Here is a 23,373-nt window from a genome sequence, read left to right on the forward strand (position 1 = left end):
GGTTCTGGCCCGTGTAAAGGCGTCCCTGCTCCCTTCTTGGCTAGCTCGTCCGCTGCCTCGTTGCCTTCCAACCCAGCATGGCCTGGAAGCCAAAGTATCCAGACCTTGTTGGACGAGCCGAGTGTATTCAGTCTCTCAAGGCATTCCCATACCAGTTTAGAGTTCACCTGGTTGGACTTAAGTGCCTTGATCGCTGCTTGGTTATCGGTGAGAATAGCTATGTTGTGAAATAGACTTTAAACCGATTTGAAATTTTAAACAAAACCTCATGAGCTACCCAACAAAAGTCACTGAAAAAAAGGACAACTGGTCTTCAAAATATCCGTATATGAGACATAAAAAATCTTTTACGACGTTATCAAAAAAATTATGGTAGGTTGTCTTTTTTTGTTCGATTTTCTACCATTACACGGCCAGTCTGGCATCAGTCAGACAGATTTTTTTGAAAATTTGAATAATTTCCATCGGTCTGGTTTATCAGTCTACCAGTCATTGCTTTACGGTCTGATGTCAGACTCATAGGAAACTAATCGTGTAAAGCCACTTTACTTTCCAAACGACTCAAAAAAAAAAACTTTTTCCTAGGAGCATAAACAAATAAACTTTTTTTATTTCAAGTCCCATGAATAACTCATCACTCTTGCTACCGATTAACTGGCTTTCTTAGGTAAAGAAAAGACCCGATCAAAGTTTAGTTTCTCCGACGACACTGTGATATTGGTACACATCTTCCGCCTGGGGATATCCGGGCATAATTTTTAATGCAATAGCAACCATCTGGGCATCTAATGTGTCGGATAAGGCAAGGTTTATTTAAACTTTCACACTCAGTTTGGCAGGACGGTCCACACGTCAGATAAACCTCATTCTGCGGACAAGTTTCTAGATAGATTAAAGAAATAAGATATCAATAAAAACAATATGGACCAAAACAACTAATCTTAGTCACATACTCGTTTCACTACCGCTGCACAAAGCAACCAAACACGCCACTAGAAACACTTGGACGTAGGTGAATGACATCATTTTTCAACTTAGATATTCCAGCTTTATTCAGATTTGAGCTGTGGAGTTAAGTTCTTAACACCTCAAAGTACCAGTCGACAATGAAAATCACTAGTGTGAAATAAGCATTTTTATATAAGAGTAAGGTGGCGCAGAAGTGAAAACGGAAATATCAAAAAAATCCCCGAAGATATTACGATTCTTATTAATATGAATAAAAGACTACGAATTTTTCCCATAGTTAATTCGGCATCGTATTTCTTAGCAATCTTGAGGACTAAATGACTATTCAAATCACGTATGTACATCAAAGCTTATTTGTAGATCACGTTTGAAAAAACCATTCTATTCAAATTCATTCGTTTACATTTCGCGAACCCAGATCAAACCATATACCTAAATATGGGTATCGGATCTTACGACCCCAAAATTCATTGATTAAAACCAGAGATCGAAAGCTATACTCATCAAGCATACATTTAGAGACCTTTGTGTTCCCTTAGTCAATAATTTTCAAGGGGGGACTTTCGAGGAAGCTCGTAATCAGAGGTACTACCCATATATGTATACGATTTTTCTGACATCAGGGCATATCAAAATCTACGAGTACATGCATATCATTTCTTCATTACCCTATTAAGACAGGATTTAGTTGCAATCGTTTCAACCTAGCTTTGTTCTGTTGTTTAGATTTTTTTTTGTACTATCCTCTCCGAAGCACATGTACTTATTTTAACTATTGATTGCGTTCAATAAAAGTAAAAATTCTCTTCTTCAGTATAAACAAAAGCCTAAAACATATGCTTTTGAAACAATAAGCAAAAAAGTCAACTGGTTTTGTACTTAATGGACTCAGCTGTTTAATGAAAATTATTTAAGATGATCAATAATGGTGAACTTTTTCTTTCCAGATAATAAATATACATAAAGTAGTTGTAGTACTCGCCACTCGCACATGCCCTTGTTAGCATGCAATTGAATGCATTTCCCTCAAACGGTTCCACTCGGGCACTGAAGTGTTTTTGTGTGCAAAGTTGTAAAACTATCATCATCATCAACGGCGCAACAACCGGTATCCGGTCTAGGCCTACCTTAATAAGGAACTCCAGACATCCCAGTTTTGCGCCGAGGTCCACCAATTCGATATCCCTAAAAGCTGTCTGGCGTCCTGACCCACGCCATCACTCCATCTTAGGCAGGGTCTGCCTCGTCTTCTTTTTCTACCATAGATATTGCCCTTATAGACTTTCCGGGTGGGATCATCCCCATCCATACGGATTAAGTGACCCGCCCACCGTAACCTATTGAACCGGATTTTATCCACAACCGGACGGTCATGGTATCGCTCATAGATTTCGTCATTGTGTAGGCTACGGAATCGTCCATCCTCATGTAGGGGGCCAAAAATTCTTCGGAGGATTCTTCTCTCGAACACGGCCAAGAGTTCGCAATTTCTCTTGCTAAGAATCCAAGTTTCCGAGAAATACATGAGGACTGGCAAGATCATAGTCTTGTACAGTAAGAGCTTTGACCCTATGGTGAGACGTTTCGAGCGGAACAGTCTTTGTAAGCGGAAATAGGCTCTGTTGGCTGACAACAACCGTGCGCGGATTTCATCAACGTAGTTGTTATTGGTTGTGATTTTCGACCCTAGATAGGAAAAATTGTCAACGGTCTCAAAGTTGTATTTTCCTATCCTTATTCTTCTTCGTGTTTGACCAGTGCGGTTTGATGTTGTTGGTTGATTCGTCTTCGGTTCTGACGTTGCCACCATATATTTTGTCTTGCCTTCATTGATGTGCAGCCCAAGATCTCGCGCCGCCTGCTCGATCTGGATGAAGACAATTTGTACATCTCGGGTCGTTCTTCCCATGATGTCGATATCGTCAGCATAGGCCAGTAGTTGGGTGGACTTGAAGAGGATCGTATCTCTTGCATTTACCTCGGCATCACGGATCACTTTCTCGAGGGCCAGGTTAAAGAGGACGCATGATAGCGCATCCCCTTGTCGTAGACCGTTGTTGATGTCGAATGGTTTTGAGAGTGATCCTGCTGCTTTTATCTGGCCTCGCACATTGGTCAGGGTCAGCCTAGTCAGTCTTATTAATTTCGTCGGGATACCGAATTCTCTCATGGCCGTGTACAGTTTTACCCTGGCTATGCTATCATAGGCGGCTTTAAAGTCGATGAACAGATGGTGCAACTGTTGTCCATATTCCAACAGTTTTTCCATCGCCTGCCGCAGAGAGAAAATCTGATCTGTTGCTGATTTGCCTGGAGTGAAGCCTCTTTGGTATGGGCCAATGATGTTCTGGGCGCATGGGGCTATCCGGCCTAGCAAGATAGTGGAGAATATCTTATAGATGGTACTCAGCAACGTGATACCTCTATAATTGCTGCACTGTGTGATATCTCCCTTTTTATGTATGAGACAGATAATGCCTCGTTGCCAATCGTCAGGCATTGATTCGTTGTCCCATACCTTGAGCACAAGTTGATGAACCACTTGGTGTAACTGGTCGCCTCTATATTTAACCAATTCGGCTGTAATTCCATCGGCTCCTGGCGACTTATGATTTTTTAGCCGATGAATTGCACGGACTGTTTCTCCTAAACTTGGTGGTGGCAGTATTTGTCCGTCGTCTTCAGTTGGCGGGACCTCCAACTCGCCGATGTTCTGGTTGTTCAGTAGCTCATCAAAGTACTCAACCCATCGCTCCAATATGCCCATTCTGTCGGAAATCAGATTTCCCTCTTTGTCTTGGCAGGATGAGCATCGAGGTGTATAAGGCTTCATCCTGCTGAATTGTTGGTAAAACTTGCGCGCCTGGTGCGGTTGCTCCCTGTACTTTTCTAGTTCATAGACTTGTTGGTTCTCCCAGGCTTCCTTTTCCGTCTGTGAAGTCGCTTCTCCGCTCGACGGAGTTCGTGATAAGTCTCTGCGCGTGTCCGCGTTCTTTGAGAATGCAACATTACTCGGTATGCGGCATTCTTCCGTTCCCTTGCTAGCTTACATTCATCGTCAAACCAGCCCTTCCGACTCCTTTTGCGGCTGGGGCCAAGTATGTTTGTGGCCGTATCCATGATAACGTTCTTCAGGTGGTTGTGAAGATCATTTGTTGATGCTTCATCTCCAGGTCCTCTGTTGACTGCGGTTATTGCGGCATCCATTTCCCTCTTATAGGTGTCGCGGAGGGTTGTGTTGTGGATGGCTTCAGTGTTCACTCTCACCTGATTGTCAGAGGGGATTCTAGGTGGTATTGTTATTCGAGCTCGGAGCACCATGCCAACGAGATAGTGATCCAAGTCTATATTGGCCCCCTTATATGTTCTGACTTTCATCAAGGCTGAGAGGTGGCGGCGTTCGATCAACACGTGGTCAATTTGGTTGAAAGTGGTCCCGTCTGGAGAGGCCCACGTATGTTTGTGGACCGCTTTCCGCGCAAACCAGGTACTTCCAACAACCTTTTCGTGTGACCCTGCTAATTGAATAGTCCGCAGTCCGTTATCATTTGTTTTTTCGTGTAAGCTATGGGAGCCAACGTATCGCCTGAATACGGGCTCCTTCCCTACTTGGCTGTTAAAATCCCCAAGTATGATTTTGATATCATACCTGGGACAGACTTCGAGGGTTCGTTCTACTGCCTCGTAGAAGGTATCCTTCTCCGACTCTGCAGTCTCCTCTGTAGGGGCGTGAACGTTTATGAGGCTTATATTTCTAAACTTGCCTCGCAAGCGCAGAGTACATAGTCGTTCGCTTATGTTTTCAAAGCCGATAACAGCAGGTTTCATTTTTTGGCTGACTAAGAAACCTACTCCGAGCACATGGTTTACTGGATGACCGCTATAATATATGGTGTAGTGGCTCTTCTCCAGGAAACCGGTCCCTGTCCATCGCATCTCTTGCAACGCTGTTATATCAGCCCTATATTGGGACAGGGTATCGGCTAGCTGCTCATCAGCTTCATCTCTGTACAGGGAGCGCACGTTCCATGAGAAAATACGCAAATCGTTATTCCGTGTTCGTTGCCGGGTCCGTCGTTTTAAAATCCGTTCTGTCCGAGGCTCCTGTTGTGGCTTCGTAACAAGTTGTTTTCCGTGTAGGGTTGTCAGCCCTACCCAACCCCCAACCTGGAGGACCAGTTGGTACAATTTGTCCCGTTTTTATGCGCGGGAGACTCGCCTTCATCCTTCTGCGTCTGCAGCTTTTCGTTAAGAAAGAGCTCCCAGCGGTCACCACGTGGAGGTGGAGATAGGGTTTGGTAGTAGAGCTGTTGGTGTTGGTTCAGCAGGCATTTCCCAGGTTTTATGCTCCATCGTGGGTACCAATCCACGTTTCCCCCTGGGACCTATACTACTCTTTGACACTTTGTAAAACTATATTCGACCCAATTTGTATGGAGAAGCACAGCATGCACTTTTTGTTGTTGCATGCGGGTGATGAAATTTTCCGTCTATTACGAGGGTGGTCTGAAAAGTTTCCGACCAAACAATGATACAATACATTTTTTTTTAAATTTATTTTAATTTTTCTACATACTCTCGGCATCATTCTTTGCAAAATAATTATTTACGAAGGTGATGGCCTCCTCATTTGATGAAAATCTTTGTTTTTAGATTAAGGAATAAAAAGAAGCCGCTTAGAGTAGATCTGGTGAATAAGGAGGGTGGTCAAGCAGTTCAAACCGTAATTCGTGTATTTTCGCCATGACAACCACAGAGGTGTGAGACGACGAATTGTCCTGGTGAAGCCCATTTTTTCCGCAATTTCTGCCTTTAACTTGTAGAGTAACGATATGTAGCATGCTGCTATAATGGTTTTTCCTGATTGAAGATAATCGATTAAGATAACTGCATGATATCCTAAATAATAGTCACCATCACTTTCCCGGCCGAACAAACAGTTTTTGCTTTTTTGGAGCCGATTCCCCCTTCGCAGGCCACTGTTTTGACTGTATTTTTATTCCGGTCGTATTATGGTATACCCAAGTTTCATCTACAGTAATTAATCTTCGCCAAAACTTTGATTTATTGCACCTAAACTTCGCTAACAGACCGTTTGAAATGTTCATTCGAACAAGTTTTTGGTCTGACGTGAGCAAACGCGGCACCTAACACACGGACAGCGTTCTCATGCCTAAGTCTGTTCTTACAACATTTCACAGCCTCTGCTATCTATCTCACTTTAATTCGATGATCATTTAGCACCATTTGGTGAACTTAAGCGATGTTATCGTCAGTGATTGCGTTTTATGGACGTCCCGAACGTTCATTGCCTCCCAAACTTGTACGGCCACGTGTCAATTCAGCTGCCTAAAATTTCACGGTGGTAAATGATGGTGTAGAGTCCCCGTATACAACGTTCAACTCATCTTTGATGCGTAGGCGTATTGCCCTTCAAAAACAAATAATTAATTACAGCTCGATACACGTTTTTCCATTTTCACAAAAACACTCACGTCGACTCATTCAAGCGATTGTCAAACAACAACTGCGCGGCGAAAACAGCTGAAATTTTGGTGAGTATTTACCAAAAGATGCGCAATAAGATTCCCTAGCTTTTATTGACGCTGCTGCCATCTTTACGCTGAGGTCGGAAACTTTTCAGACCACCCTCGTATTCGAGAAAATTGTTCGAGAATTTAGTTGAAAGAGTAAGTAATGCCATCAGTATAATCGAGGAGTGTGAGATAAGATAGTCATTGTAGCCCTCCACTTCCTCCGGACAAGGCAGCAAGAAGATCGTCATCGATAACGAGTAGAAAAAGTATCGATGATAAGATGCAAGCTTCCGCTTTGAGCTCTAAATTTCTCTGAGATTTTTTACATCGATTCAGCACGTGACATTTGGTAAGTTTCTCCGGAATTTCCTTCCTGCCTAGGGCATTCCAGATAACCTACCTAATTAGACTGTCGAAAGTGTTTATGAGAAATATGCTTCCTTTCGGTGATCCGACTTTTTGCGATTCATTCACTTTGTTGAGTCGACTCAAAAAAGTGTCCCGTGTCCCAAAAGGTCAACACGAGATCAAGCAGTGCACTGTAGGATAGACCAACGCTGAATATAGCTCCCTGGGGCCAATGTGTCTCTCTGTTCGAGAGTGAGCTATCCCTCTTCAAAGGTGATATGTGGCTTTCCAGGAGCCAAGCCTTTTGTCTACCGCAATCATTAGTATATGATGACAGCCACACCCAGTACGAGGTGATTCTAATATTAACAAAACGTTACGGATCTAGGTTAGGGAGTCAAAAAACACCTCCCCGTGCAATCAGGCAAAGGCGCATCTCCGAAACACTGAGGTCAACATTGGCATACTGCGACTACAACCAACAAAGACTACCAGAGATCAGGAAGGAGACAAGCTCAGGACAACTCAGTGGCGCAGCGCATGCAGGTACCTGCATTATCTGAAAACAGGATAGACCTAAGCCTTCTTTATCGGAGCCAAGAAAGCGGGGAGCAGCCCACAGTTAGACACTGACTGAAAAAGAATGTTATAATCGGCCTAGGTTCTTTGACTTCCCATTTATTTAGGACAATCATTTATATCCTTTATTCTCGTTGCTCATATTTGCATGTTCTTCATATGAATGTCTAAAGAATTTATTGCATCAGTCGAGCCGCAATCTTTCATTACCATGGCTATGACGGGAGCGATCAAGAGCCATGATTTGGAAAAGATCATTGTGCATATAATATGATAACATACGAAGGTGATTCAAAAATTTATGGACGCCCGTACGTAATTGTTTATTCGAGGTTTTTGTTGCTTTCCTTTTGGAATCGTCGACATTAAATTTTGGTTTGAATCCCAGCCAAATCAACATTTACCAGTTGGTGAAAGGGTCGCGGTAATCATGGTTAACGTAGGAAATTGCAAACCTCACTTGTGTAATATATACTGAGCCGACCGGACAAAACCTGGTACACATCCATGAAGAAAGCGCTAATATGAATAATTTTTAGGAAAAAAAACTGCGAATAGACGAACAATTTAGATTTTACATTAGGTTCGCGAAATAACGAAGCTCTCCAACGCGAACAGTCCCAAATCCCAAATAGCGAACAACAGTTTTTGTTACATTAGATACTCGAAATAGCGAACATTAGGTCGCTTGAAATAGCGGATATTGTTTCCAGGACAGTCAATATAATTTTAATTTTTCTTGTCCTTGTAAAGGTTTTGAATAAAACAAAACCTTGTTAAAATCGATTTACTGTCTGTCTTTCTTCTTTTTTTCCAGAGATGTAAATCTGCCAAAGACACTGGTACACATGTTCCAGCGTGTAGAATTTTTTCCCACTAAAATGACCCCCTCTCGGCTTGCTCAATAAGGTGTGGATACTCCGGGTTCCAGGCCACATTGGATTATGAAGGAATGAAGCAGTGATCGAGCTGGTCGGGAAAGAAGCAGGGACGTAGCTATACGGGTCAGACCAATTCTGTGGAGGCTGAAATCGGTTCATGACTACGATGTTGGAAAATTAAAAGGAACGGCTGAGGGAACTTTACTGGGCGAACATACAACAACATGGAAAAGTCTAAGGTTCTCATGACTGGAATACGAACCCAAGCGCTCAAAAGATGGTTGAAGAGCCTCCAATTCATAGTAGGAATACTGGTCACTGCAGGCTAAACTATTACCTGAGGAATTTACTGACACTCGGCAGACCTTGCCTGAGATGTATCGATGGCGTAAGTCAGGACGCCAGACAGCTTTTAGGGACATCGAATATGTGGACCTCGGCACAAAACCGGGGTGTCTACAGTTCTACATGGAATAGCCCGCAATACAATTGTCACCCCTCCTCAATGTGTGACCTATCCACTGCCACTTCCGTCTTCCTACCACATCGCAAACAAGTGCCAAGCCTGTGCCTATTATAGTTTAAAATAGTGGCAGGCCAGCGTACTCCGATGATAAGACGCAGGCGAGTACTGACGAAAGTTTGACGCTTTTTAGTAAGAGTGGAGTTCACCTTCCATGTGTTACTCCCATATAGTAATATGGAAAAACACTAGGACAGAATAGTCTCAACTTGTCCTTCGTGTTGAGATAACAGCATTTCCAGATTTTAGGCAGGGCAGCGAAAGCGGTAGATCCGCTTTAATTAATGCGACTATCACCGAGTTCCACCACCGCTTCCTAAATATAGAAATTTAGCCAAGGTCCATGACACGGTGGCAGAGCAAACAGATGTCATCAGTATTGTCGAGGTGTTTGAGGAAAGATGTCATCGTCCGTTGAATCCTCCAAAAAATCCTCCGGACAAGGCAGCATGAACAACGTCGCCCATAACAAGAATAAATAATATCAGCGCAAGGATGCAACGCTAGCGTACTCCGCTTTGGACCGCAAAATCTTCCAAAATTCTACCTCAGTGCAGCACGTGACATTTTGCGCCATCATATGTCGCTCTGATAATAGCTTCTAGCTTCTTCGAAATGCCTCCCCTGCAGCACTCCTTGTTCAGGCTGCCAAAAGCTTTCTCGAAACCAATGGACAGCATATGCAGCGAAATTCTATACTCCGCACATTGTTCCAAAATGATCCGTAGGAAGTTGATGTGGCTCTTCGGGAGCCTCCGTTGGTGCGTAGCATTGTACAATTGTGATGCTCTTTAACTTGCACCGAAATCTTGCAGTTAGAAGTCTGTCAGACACCGGCTCCCAGGTCAAGAGAGCGCGCCTTGCGGTAGCCTTCACGAGCAACCCGGCACCAAATTCGCGTCTGCTATTACTTGGCTTTCCAGAGTACAAAAGCACATTGCCGCAAGAGAAAGAGAGAGAGAGAGATGCTCTCCAGAGTCCCACAATCTTACTTCGGTTAGACCTAAAATTTCCAGTTTATATCGCTGGAATTCCCGCTCAAGTCGCTACGGTTGTCGACGAGCGTGCACACATTCCAGAAACCAATCATAATCGGTTTTCGATAGCCAAAGGCCATTGCCGTCAGGTCAAGTACCAAAACTCACTATCACTCACTAAAACAGGATGCAATTTTTGTGATCCATAATTGCGTCTGTCGTAACTGAAATATAGTTGCAATCATCCAGTCCTTTTTTAACCTCAGATTCAGCCATTAGTTGTGTTACAATAGCTTGTGTTTCGTTTCGAAAAATGAAGAAATGGTTTTGTTGGAGCAAGTAGTTTGGTCGGGAGCTATATGTCTCTCTCACATACTGAAATGCCAATTACCGTAAGACGTTGTCAAGTAATGTTTTTCGTATATCATTTACATTTGTCGTAAGAACATACAGTGAAAGTTATAGTTTCTTTTATTTAAATCATAATTTATGAAAAGCAGCAAAAATAGAGGCAGGGGGCGTCACCGAAATTATCAACATATCTACTTGGCTGCATACTTTAAGCGGGCGTGACGAATTAAAATGATGATGATGACAAGGAGACCCACTTGGTCCGCCTCGGACGTCGAGCTTGAACGAATGCTTGCCTCGTTTCAAAACTCTTAAGGAGCCCTCGTATGGTGTTTGCAGCCGCTTCCGAGGAGTGTCCATTCTAATGGGGACCTATGTACACGTCTCAAGGTCCTTGGGGGTCTTGACCTCCACTGCTGCGTGTCTGGATGGTGGAATTGGCCGCAATTTCGAAATCGTGTCTCTAAGCGAACACGCATTCCAGAGACGCTTAACCCTGCTCCGATATCCAAAACAGGGTCGACGAAGAGGCGCAGATTCTCCCCGTACACCATCTCCGCGGGGCTACCCGTGAACTCCTCTCGTTGGGTTGTGCGGAGGCCAAGGAAGGCCAAAAGCAAGGACCGCGACTACGTCGAATCATCGCAAACCATTAAGGTAGCCCTCAGCGTCCGCAGCCTACGTTCCAGCATACCATTGGACTGTGGATGGTACGCAGGAGTCCGATGCCGTTTAAAGCCAAGAAGCTTAGCTAACTCCGCGAAAAGAGTAGACTCGTTTTGCATTCCCTGATCGGTGCTGATTATGGCTGGTATACCAAAGTGCGGAATTCACTCTCGACAGAGGGCCTCGGCACATGATGCACTGTCTGGCCCAAGAGTTTACGTCCTTGTTCATAGACGGCTAGAAATATTTTTCAGTGACTAAGGTTCGTCGTCCTGAAGCCTTGGTGTGCCAGGTCATGTATTGCGTGAAATACTTTCCTGCGAAAATCGGCCGGAATGAATGGCCTGGGTCCTTTATCTGAGGTCTCGTAGAGTAAATAGAAGCTTGAGCCGAAAGTAGGCAGCTCCTGGAACTTGTATTTGGAGTTTGCCTTCAGGCTCTGAAGCTCTGCGTCGTCTTTTTGTGCCTCGGCGATTGCCGTATAATCGACCGCGGTGGGAAGTGTGACCTCCGAGATTTGAGTCAAAGTGGCTGCAACGACATTGTCTTTTCCAGACACGTGCTGGATATCAGAAGTAAACTGGCTTATATAGCTCTAGTGCCGAAGTTGGCGAGGGGACGCTGTGTCGTATTTTTATCTATGCGCAGAAGTAAGGGGCTTGTGATCCGTGGACACGGTGATCGGCCTGCCCTCAAGGGAGAAACGGAAGTATTTTATGGCGAGGTATGCGGCGAGTAGCTCACGATCATAGGCGCTGTAGTTCCGTTGAGCTGTTTTAAAAAGAAGCTTAACGGTTGCTAGATTTGATTCACTCGTTGATGAAGAGCGGCCCCTACCGCTGTATCTGAAACATCGACGAACACAGCTAGGAGTGCATCTGACTGAGAGAATGCCAGCAGTGCTGCATGGACAGGTTCAGCAGACCACGCAACCTCGCGGCAAGTAGGCGTCCTGGATAGGTCAGGTTGGATACCAGGCAAAGGTTATCAAATGGCCGAGAAATTTTACCTGCTTCTGGAGGAATCTGCATTTCTCAACGTTTAGGACAAGTCCGACTTTGAGGAGACGTTGAAAAATGCACTCGAGATGTTCCAAGTGTTCAGATCCTGAAGAAGAAGCAAACAAAACATCATCAACGTAGACAAAACCAAAGTTCAAGTTCCGTAAGAGAGAGTGGGTAAACCTCACACAAGCCGAAAGTCATGCTAGTGAACTCGAAGAGTCCGAAAGGTGTGCAGGTAGCCGTTTTCGGAATGTCTGCGAGAGCGATAGGGATTTGGTGGTACGCCTTGGCGATTGCGCAAAATCATGGGTGAGTGAAATGGAATATCGGCCTGGAACTGTCTGAGATTTGATCATTATTATCATCAACGGCGCAACAACCGGTATCCGGTCTAGGCCTGCCTTAATAAGGAACTCCGGACACCCCCACCAATTCGATATCCCTAAAAGCTGTCTGGCGTCCTCACCTACGCCATCACTCCATCTCAGGCAAAGTTTGCCTCGTCTTTTCTTTCTACCATAGATATTGCCCTTATAGACTTTCCAGGCTGGATCATCCTCATCCATACGGATTAAGTGATCCGCCCACCGTAACCTATTGAGCCGGATTTTATTCACAACCTGACGGTCATAGATTTTGTCGTTATGTAGGCTATGGAATCTCCATTCTCGTGTAGGGGGCCAAAAATTGTTCGGGGGAACGAACGCGGCCAAGAGTTCGCAATTTTTCATGTTAAGAACCCAAATCTCCGAGGAATACATGAGAACTGGCAAGATTGAGTTGACGCTATTGTGAGACTTTCGAGTGAAACAGTTTTTGTAAGCTGAAATAGACTCTGTTGGCTGTCATACAACTTCCAATAAAAATATTTAGAAACTTACCCAACGGTTGAAAATGCTCCACAAAATACCTAACATCCGCAAAGACCTTTCTTAGCGCCTCCTCAGTTTCGCCGGGGAGAGGTTTCATCATATCACTGGACTGAATCGCGAACACATTGCATTTATTTTTTATCACGAAATTATGGCAAATTGAAGTCTTTCCACAACCTGTTGGGCCGACGATCAAAGCATTGTGGGATTGATTGATTCCTGAACTTTTCCAGTTTCCGTGTAGGAAACATTCCGTAGCTACTTTGTCCAGTTCACATATCACATTATCGACTCCAGCTATTTCGACGGTATTTAAAAAGGATGCAGTTCCAAGGTATCGAATACTTTCTACGAAAAATGTTGTTTCAGCGCTAATATTGCCTACGACCGAATCACACTCTCCAGATAAAATTTCGATAGAATCAATCCCGAAATTATTGGCGCGGTCATAAAGTTCTATGGTTGAGTTTGCCGTAAATGAGTATAGAGAAAGGAAAGTCCTTGCTGCTTGGGCTAGTTTGGAACGAGTCAATCTTTGGGAGGTTTCGAACAATGATTTGTTTAGATTGATTTTCACTTTAATTTCACGGAAAGGTTCCACTGGTGTTTCGATTATTCTTATATGGGTTAGGGTGTTTGCTACATTTTCAGGACATTCAGAAGACTTTTTAATTGAAACACAATTGTCTATTGCACAATATCCCACCGGAAAATTATTGTTCATGGGGAATAGGAAGCAAACATACTGTTTGGAGTTTATAGTGCAAATGCTCAGACTACCGGGAGCGACACCCGCTGGGAATTTCTCACTAGGTAGAAGGCACTTCTGGGAACAGTTCTCGATGCTTGAATGGTTGGGTACCAATTTTAATTCAACGTTAAATGATAAATTTTTAGATGCCTCCGGGATCATGTTGATGTTATTGTTTGAAGTGAGGTTATAGCAAGGAGTTGGGAGTTAAATGTCAAATTTGCAGGGCGATTCTCGTGTTGGAAATTTTTTGAATGTGTTTAGGAGGCAATTTTTAGTGTTCGAAAAACTTGTGTTCTCTGTTGATTGCTCAATTGTTGCAGTTTGATGAACATGGGAAACAAATTTGAAGAACTTAAAGATCTAATAGGCGTGTTTAAAGATTGATTTTGTTCTACAGCGTATCTTACGATTGCACCAAACTCTAGATGTCGTAATGCTCGCCCAAGAGAAAATCTCATGTTGCCCCTAATCCGTATAACGCAATAGTTCATTGACGTCCGTTTTGTTTCTCCGTACGCGACGGCCAGTTGTCGTTTGTCGTCGTCGATTTTATTGTGTCGTGCGTGTTAAAAAATAGTCTTGCTCTTTGAGCTCTTGTCAATTTTCAAATTGGATTTTCAAGTGCAAAACTTCCATTTGCCAACTATCTATCAACGTAAGTAGAATCAATCTAGAGCCCTGTAGTCTCGGTCTTAAGAAAATTGGCAAGACGCGTACGTGAACGTCTGGAAATTGTGCAATAAAACTCGTCATCGACCCGTTTCTTTCTCTTGGTCTGTGCTGTATTTTCAAGATGGCCGGACTTGGTACGTTTATGAAAAGTCGTTTTACGCAATTTTCGTGTATTAAAAGCGCGTATTGATGCTAGCTAACGAATTATAGAAAAACTGTGTGATAGCAGTGGGTGGCAATAAGGTGTAACGAATCAGTTGTAGGCTATAAATTTGCACGATCCGTAATGACGGCCTTGGCAGCGCGGACACAGTTGCGTTTAAAATTCAAAGTTAGATGGTCGTTGATAATTACTTTGGCTAAGAAAATAGAGTGATCACTGCTGTGTATGACGCATCGTTTGCCTTCTGAGCTCTTGAATGGTGACACTTGCCAACAGTTCGATGCTGGTCATGAACAACTTTGAATTTGTTGAGCATCGATTTTTCGCAGGGGTTTCTAACTTTTCGCTGAAATGTATGACTCCTCGGCCAATAGACTGGTGCTGTTTGCTGGAATGAGAGAATCAGCAGCCAGATGGACTCCGCAACGGGCGAAAATGCGACGCAAGCAAGTGCCAACACATGCGCAGGCATTTGTCGCTGCTTCGAGTGGCTGTTGACGCGGACACAAGACTCCCCCAGGCCTCCTTCCAGAATGATGGGATTTGGGCCTAGCTTTCCTCCTTGGCTGGTGGAAAGTACGAGATCTTAGTTCGGTTTTTAATTGAAATGCAGAAAAATGAAAGTGCGACACCCGCGACTCCGGTTTTCGACGGAGATGATTTCATCTGAACAGTGATTCCGGTTTGGACGTCCGATTGCCGTCATAGTTGCAAAAATAACTCGGTCAGCTGTTTGTCAGACGCCTTATCTAGACACCAAGCTGTTCCGTGACGCCCAGACGTGTGAGACTCGTGCCTGGTTCCGGTGACCCTAAGTTTATGTGCAAGTTCAATAGTAGCGTCTCCCGCTCAAGTGTAAGGCTGGGTTACGTTTTATCCATCCAACTTCCATGGCATTCTTTGCAACGGAATAACCCACGTTCACAATATTCTATCCACAACATCTTTACACTAACCCAAACCGCCTTTCTCCCTGTGCATCCAGCTGAATTTACGATCAGAGCGAATCATTAGTTTAGGTCACCTTTGCCCTCTTTCAGGTGGAATTCCTCATGAAGACATCGTTTATTTGGTTATCTCGTACCGTTAGATTGCTGCCATTTCATGCTGTGCTTCAGGTTTTTCCTCTACCTCAGCGTGTTGGGTCTATTGTCGTCATCGCTCACGAGCTGGCGTTTTCGTTAGATTGCGTTGCATAATGCCAATCACTGGCTTGTGTAAAGTGTACTCGTGCCGTGCACTCCACTATTCATTGCGCCGCTGAACCCCAAACCCGTATTCGAATGGAATTTCTTATTTTGGTGCCGCCTGGCCCTGAAGCTTCATGGCTCTGACCGGCGTAGCCATCTCTCTGCTTAGCATCTATGGATTGCATCCAAATCTTTTGCGATGAGTCAAAAATATGTTGTCAGACAAGTTGTATGGTGTGTGCAGATTGGGTCCCTGACTGGAATCGTGAAGTGTATGTAGTATTGGGCTATGAGCAGCGTGGATTGAAGAGATGTACGCTGGGCTTGCGGTCGATATTTTCACTGCAATTTAACTCTGTCAATATACATTGTGTAGCTGAAGTTTTTGCTTTAGTGAAGAGAAAACAAGTTTGTTTTGTGGGTGAAATTGGATTTAAATTTATGAATCTCTAAGATTACAGATGCCTTTTAGGTGTTTTCAGTTTTGCAGGTTGGGAAACACCGACTGAAATCGATTCAGCGCTCCTTATACTCCTTTAGTGAATAGGAAACGATAAACAAGTGCTTTAGGCAATTCTTCTTTCTTTTTCTTCAGCCTTTGTCCCGCTCACAAGCGGGGTCGGCTCGTCGTGATCGGCTTCGCCATGTGGCTCCATCGAATGCCTGAGCTGGGTGCAATCTCCAGGCTTTCAAATCTCCATCTATCGTATCAAGCCACCGTTGTTTTGGTCTGCCTTTTGGTCGTTTACCATCGACTTCGATGTTCAGACCAATCTTGGCAAGTGAATTCTCGTTTGCACGAATTGCGTGACCATACCATCGAAGACGCCTCTCTCGCAACTTTTCCACGATCGGCGCAACCCCATAACGATCGCGGATATCCTCATTTTGGATGTGATCTAAACGTGCGACGCCACTAGTCCAACGAAGCATCTTCGTCTCCATTATCGCAAGACGCCGTTCATTGTCTTTTATAGTCGGCCAACACTCAGAACCATAGAGAGCGACTGGACGGAAGACATTGTGGTAAAGTTTAGATTTGAGACGTTCGTTGTTACGTCTATCACAAAGAACACCAGTTGTGGAACGCCACTTCATCCAGGTTGCGCTAATGCGTGAAGCAATTTCATAACGCAGTTCTCCATTGGCTGATAGCGTTGACCCGAGGTATTTAAATCGCTCAGATCTGGGCAGATCACTGCCGCTGACAGTGATTGTGCCTGTTTCATGGGGATCGGTCGTCAAAAATTCAGTTTTGTTTAAATTCAATCTGAGACCGTATTGCATGAGGCGATCATTCCATTTTTGGACAAGTTGCTCGAGATCATTTTTGCTATCAGATGCTAGGAAAACATCATCTGCATAAAGCAGTGTGTAGGGCGCTGGACGTTGGGTATCCCGTGTGACGGTGTCCATAACAAGAACAAAGAGGAGTGGTGAGATGGCACTTCCTTGATGAACTCCAACAGAGATACGAAGCGGTTTTGATACACCCGCCATACTTCGAACTTTACTTTTCGGATCGTGGTTGCTCTACCAACCACTACGAAGTGTTGTAAAGCATACCAGATGAGTTCATATGGTACACGGTCAAACGCTTTCTCTAGATTCAGAAAGGCAATGTAAAGAGGGCGATGCTTCTCACGGTGTTTCTCCATGAATAACCGCGCAGCGTGTATTTCGTCAGTAGTTCCGCAGTTCTTGACAAATCCGGCTTGATTCACGGTTATTTCAACGATTTCTCAAATACGGTTGTCAAGAATGCGTTCAAAAATCTTCATGGTATGGGAAAGTAACCGGATCGGACGGTAATTTAAACATTCTGCTGGACTACCTTTCTTTTTCCATATTGGAACCGTGTTTCTTTCTTGCCAGTCAGATGGTGTTCTTCCTTCCTGAATAACCAGGTTAAAGAATTCACTGAGCCACAGTGTTGGGTCCCAGCTCTTCGCTTTCCAGGGCTCAGATGCGAAGTCGTCAGGTCCTGTTGCTTTCCCCCACTTCATTTGTTTTTATTGCCTCCTCAAACTTCAGTTGCGCTGACAGTTAAGCCCATGGTGTTTAACGTAGGTACCTGTCGTGGAGACTTAATCCTACGGTCCTCTTCTTTATTGATTGATTTTGTGACCACAATCAGAGCCCCGCTGAGACAAGCAACAACGGTACCAGTCTATACCAAGTGCATGGCTTAGCATTCCTACTGGTGGATGCAAGAATTACCTAAATCTCTACCGAACTATGGAGTACGGCACCCATGTTGAAACGCCATCTCTTCTCGCTTGAGCACAACCACCATGAAACTCCTACTAGGGGGGCCAACCGCAAATAACCGAGCTGTACTCACATACAACGGGAGTTCACCCGAAGTATGAGAGTCCAGGGGCTTTCCCGGTTCCCATGGTACCAGTATACCCCTGGTAAAGTTTCGTGACCAATTTGCGACTTCAGATGAGTCTCCGTGCAGACTCGGGTCTGACCACCCTAATTAGGCCTTTGGAGCATTCGCCTACTGCATCACGGCCGGCAAACCAAAGTGAATACAGCGTCTCCCGGTGCCACTCCGCCTTCCTCACCGCCACCTCTGAGCACCAGTTGCGCTGACAGGTGGAACTGCTCCAAATGTCGGCAATGATTGTGGAAGTGGAGGATGAGCAACTTTCTCAGTTGGAACCTGCTCGAAGTATTCTCGCCATCTGTCCGTTGCGGCTCGACGGTTGGTAAGCAACGTACCGTTCTTATCATTAACGCAACAGAAGTGTTCGATATCCTGTGTGCGTTCACTACGGCTTTTAGCAAGTCGATACAGATCTCTTTTGCCATCCCGAGTGTCCAGTTTATCGTAAAGATTTTTGAAATGGTTCTCTCGGGTGACGGCGACCGCTTTTTTTGCTTCCCGGTTGGCATTCTTATAAATTGGCCAATTAACAGGTGTTTTATCGTCGAGAAATTTGTGGCAGAGGCGTTTCTTTTCACGGACCTTCATTTCAATATCATCATTCCAAAGCCAAGTATCTCGGTTGATGTACCGCTTATCCGGCTTGGTGACCCCGAGGGTTGCAGAGGCCACTTTGTGGATCGTGTCTTTCATTTGGTTCCATGATTCTTCCACATTCGTAATGGTTGGCAATCGTATGAGTGAGACCGTTTCTTCTTTCTTCTCACCAAATCGCCACCATTTAATGCGCGGCGGGCCAGTGCGTTCTTCACGCTGTTTTATCGGTGGCTTAATTCGCAGGACGGCAATCAACGGCCGATGTAGAGGTGCGATGGTCTCATAGGGAACGACTTTGCAATCAGTGACAGTGGTAAAATGTTGGCGTCTTATGAGAATATAGTCGATTTGCGTTTCACTGCTCCCACAATAAAATGTAGGAAGATGAGACAATCGTTTGATGAATCATGTATTCATAAGTATAAGGTCATGGGTGTCTGCAAAATCGATTACACGCTCGTTACCCTCATTGCGCGCTCCGAACCCCTTCCCCCATGGCACCTGTTACCGTGTGCCTTTTCACCCACATGACCAAACTGCCTGTGGTGCGTACGCGATGAAGAAGTGGATTTCTTGCAGAGCGCAAATATCAATGCGCGTTTTCCGAAGGGCTCTTACGAGTTCCTCGGTCTTTCCAGTTAGGGTGCCAACATTTGGCGTGCAGACACGTATTTGTTTTGCTCTGACTTACGTCCTGACGCCGTCCATGCGTCAAGAGCCCTTGCCCATTGGCCTGTCACCAGGAGAGATCAGGTAGGATTTAGCATAGTGGAATAACTCTAACTATACTTTATTTATCTCCTTCCCTGATCTCAGCATTTTATTTTTGTTTTACTGAGGATCCCTCAAACACTCCTCCTTTATCATCTTCCAAAAAATAAATCCCCCTTTGCATGTATAGGGACCTCCCCTTAAATTCGACGTAAACGAATGTAGCTCTATGTATTCGTGAGTGTTCCCATCTTTCCACCAAATTTGGAGTCAATCGCTACAACAGTCTCCGAAAAAAATGTGTGTAACGGACAGAGAGGTAGACAGTAAATCGATTTTAATAAGGTTTTGTTTTACACAGATTGCTTGGTCGGCTTCTTGGCTGCGTATTGCATTTGCGTAAGTTAGCCCAGAATCTAGCCTGAAATTTGGACATTTCACATGGTTCGTTCTAACATTTTTCAGCGATCTTGAGGTGACGGTTTTTGGAGAAAATTCAGGTCGAACGACAACGTTTCTCATACTCATAAAAATAACCTTTTGACTTCTGAGACCCAAAAGGTTCAGTTGCCATCTCAGCAAAATTTCGGTGATGATGTAAACACATTTGAAATGAACTGGAAAAGTTGAGCGTTGTAAACAAAGTAAATAAATGCTAATTGTATGGTGCTCAAAATTGCTGAATATCATTGAATACTCCTGCAACCATATAAGCAGCGATTTCAATTATTTTTCAAGTAAACAATTCGGGCTAGCCAGTATGAAAGAGGTCAGCGTGCTGTAGGCTGTGTGTATATTTTCATATATATATTGAGAATCGATTGAGGCGAAAAAAAAATTGGATTTCTTCCGCCTCATTTAGTAAGGCCCCCCCCCTTTAAGTAGACTTTTTAAAGTTTTGTGTAAAAAAAAACCTTATTAAAATCGGGTTACTGTCTGTGTGTCACACCCATTTTTCTCGGAGACGGTTATTGACATTGACGACGATTGACACTTAATTTGGTGGAAAGATGGGCACTGTGAACGCTCACGCATAGATTGAGTTACATCCTTCTGCGTCGAATTTAAGGGGAGTTCCCATACATACAAAACGGGGGTGTACATAGCCATGTGTCAAATGCAAAGTCTCGATTAGTAATTTCCGAAGCCGGTATTAGTTTTAACATTTCTTGGAAAGGTGTGGAGTGCCGGGGGTCGAAAATGATCATTTCTTTCACGGACCCTTTCTCAGAAATTATTCAAACAAACAATTTAAATAAGAGGCTGTCATTATATGGTACCTAGGTTTGGTGGTCAAACTTGTCGTTTCTGTGCAAATTCAAGACTTTGAATGTCAGTATCAAGCGAAAGTAGAATATTTTTACACAATACATGCATATATTACGTGCTAAGTATTAATAGGACAAATGTTTTTATAAAAGAAATACACAACACCTTTCATGCCTAAAAAGTTCAGCTTCCGGTTTGTGATACTTTTTTTTTCGCAAAATGTCTATCGACGGGCATTCTTAATTTTCAGAATCTCGTCTTAGCTAACCGGAGGTTGCCACTCAAGAGCATTTCTAGAAGCTTTCCTTCTGTATTTGGCATGCAAATCCTTTGTTCTTGCTGATGTCTCTTCTGCACTCCGCATTATAGTTTTAGAGTACTTCCAGTTGTATAGTCAAAAAGACAATTTGTAGTCTTGCTCCTACCTTATCCACGATAATCGTGTAACTCATGTACTTCATGGATTGTTATTGACATTATTTTGAAGTTCTTTCGATCTTGACCTCTTGTTTCTTCTTCTACGGTGCCGTAGCGGGTCTACATGCCCTCCGCTTTGAGGTATATTATTCTGAGTTAAGTTATTTCTTCGGGCTACCAATAACCGGTCGCGGTTCAAATCTCCCTGGTGCAAGTGGATTTGCATCGTAATTTGACGTCGGATGCCAGTCGACTCAGCTGTGAATGAGTACCTGAGTCAAATCACGGTAATAATGTCGGCCGAGCGCAATGCTGCTCCCATAAAACAAGTGGTGTGGGAATGCTTAGATACGAGAGTTTGGATAGAAGGATCTTGTGATTTACAGTGTCGAAGGCTTTAGCGAAATCAGTGCAAAATGGTATGTACTTCTTGCCGTGAATTTAGACAGTTGGCGAAAAAGTTGGTAAAGTCAAGCAGGTTGGAGGCAGTGGACCTACGCATAACAAAGCCGTACTGCTCTTTTACTATGTGGTGACCAAAGTGGGCGGACAACCAGTCGCTGACATATATATAGGGAAATAGAACAGTAATTCTCGGCAAGCGTACGATCGCCACATTTGTGTATGGGGACGATGAAAGCCTCTTTCCACAAGCCGGGAAAATAATTCTCTCCGTGGCTTTTGTTGAAAATAAGACATAGGGGAAGAGAAATGGATTTACCAGTTTTGAGCAAACAGAGGTTTGGAAGACCATATTAGCCAGGTCCGCATCAAGTTTACCAATGAGGTACTCGACAGGGTAGGAGGGTAAGAAGGGGAATGATAAGAGATGCGGGGCAGGCTATATACACTATCGGGAGGGATTTGGAGGAAGGAGCGGGAACATAGACTGAGGAAAAGTAGCGGCAGAATAAATCACAAGGTAGTTGGGAGAGTTAGCTGAGGAGCCAGAGAATTTAATGGACGGAGGGGATAACTGGGTAAAATCGAGGTTAATACAGAAAAAATTGTTGAAAATCTTACTCTCCTTCGTTTTAGTTGCTTTCGATGGCATGTTCGGCTAGATCGTGTTCATTATTTTTCTCGGTCGCAAGGTTGGTGTAGTTTAGAGGTCATCAAGTCGGCATCTATTGATAAAATCCTATTGCAGTAGAATCGCACGGCAAAGGGTCTGATGCGAATTATCGGGATTACCAATATCAGGGGTACCAAATATAGAAAATTATTTCTGGGGATCGGCGAATTAGCCGAAGATACGAATAATGGGAATTGCACTTTATTACTCATATGTTCATCGCCAAATTATTAAAGTGTATAGGATGTGTGTGTGTGTGTGTGTGTGTATGGTGGGGGCGAAGCTACAGCTTCTGAGCACTCAGGCCGTGTTGGCCCATTGTACTCGCCTCCCCCGTCTAAAGGAATATTCCGGATTCGTTAACGTATCGCAGGATTTCCGTTAGTGGATGTGATGCTACCCGTCGCAATTGGAGGACATCGGCACCATAGATCTGATGCGTCCATAGGCGGGGCATTCACATAGGTCCTCTCACATAGTCCTCTCTACGCTTCAGGGTAACTACATATCTTCTACCAAACAGATGTATGGGGACACGAGAATCGGAAGGCATTGTAACAACTGGATTCAGTCCTCCCAGTAACTCTTCCAATGCTCTGTGCCCCCCACATCCGTTGTTTTCCCATAGATCTAATCGAATTAACCTATGAGCTGCTCTCATTGCAGTGCTTTGAATAAATATATCCAGGGGCTGCAAATTGAGTAGTGCATTCAGAGCTGCGCCGGATGTCGTGCTCATGGCACCAGTGATACCCAGGCAAACAGTTCTTTGCAGTGCGGCTAGTTTACGGTGAAAACCTTTTTGTCTCACCTTAACCCACCACACTACGGATGCATATACGAACATCGGCCTAATGATGGCAACGTATATCCACATTACCACATGAGGCTTGAGTCCCCATGTCAAGGCAAAGGTCCGTCTGCACAGCCCATAAGCTGTGAGAGCTCGTTTCATCTTTACCTCTACATGTTTGTTCCAAAGAAGTCTTTTATCTAGAGTGACCCCCAGATATTTCACTTCTTCGGAGAGTTGAAGGGTAGTACCCCTCATCTCAGGGAGACAAAGTCCATCCAGTTTTCTCCTTTTTGTGAATAAAACCATTGTGGTTTTATTTGGATTAACTGACAAACCATGTCTAAGGCACCAGCTGTCTACCAAATCAACGGCACGCTGTATATTCCTGCACACCGTTCCAAGATCCCGCTCAACAACAAGTACAGCCACGTCATCAGCATAAGCTTGAGCGTGTATTGGCAAATTTTGTAGTTCGCATAGCAGTGAGTCGATCAGCATACTCCACAGAAGCGGCGAAAGCACACCTCCTTGGGGACAGCCCTCCGTTGCTTCCGTAGTCAGGTAGCGATCGACCCCTACCTCAGCGCACAGCAATCTTTGCGTTAGCAAAGCATGGATCCACTTAAT

General features: G+C 44.2%; 3 protein-coding genes across 3 annotated transcripts in view; 1 reads left to right on the plus strand and 2 right to left on the minus strand.

The window, feature by feature from the left end:
* Positions 1–13,640, minus strand: part of LOC119656018 (spermatogenesis-associated protein 5-like protein 1) — a 30,967-nt gene extending 17,327 nt beyond the window's left edge. The window contains exon 1 of the mRNA XM_038062270.1: positions 12,717–13,640. Coding sequence (XP_037918198.1) covers positions 12,717–13,620 — 904 coding nt within the window. The 5' untranslated portion in view covers positions 13,621–13,640. The remainder of the gene's footprint in view (positions 1–12,716) is intronic.
* On the minus strand, positions 636–1,120 carry LOC119656019 (chymotrypsin inhibitor Ani s 6-like). Its single transcript, XM_038062271.1, has 2 exons — positions 954–1,120; positions 636–882 (listed from the first exon to the last, which is right to left on the minus strand). Exons 1-2 carry the CDS (start codon positions 1,024–1,026, stop codon positions 692–694), a joined length of 264 nt encoding a protein of 87 aa, XP_037918199.1. The 5' UTR covers positions 1,027–1,120; the 3' UTR covers positions 636–691.
* Positions 13,641–13,965: 325 nt separating the features above from the next.
* Positions 13,966–23,373, plus strand: part of LOC119654399 (lissencephaly-1 homolog) — a 60,394-nt gene continuing 50,986 nt past the window's right edge. Inside the window, exon 1 of the mRNA XM_038059780.1 lies at positions 13,966–14,116. The gene's annotated coding sequence lies outside the window, so the exon portion shown is untranslated. The remainder of the gene's footprint in view (positions 14,117–23,373) is intronic.

The sequence above is a fragment of the Hermetia illucens genome, chromosome 4 (genome assembly GCF_905115235.1).
Source record: "Hermetia illucens chromosome 4, iHerIll2.2.curated.20191125, whole genome shotgun sequence".
Lineage (NCBI taxonomy): Eukaryota > Metazoa > Arthropoda > Insecta > Diptera > Stratiomyidae > Hermetia > Hermetia illucens.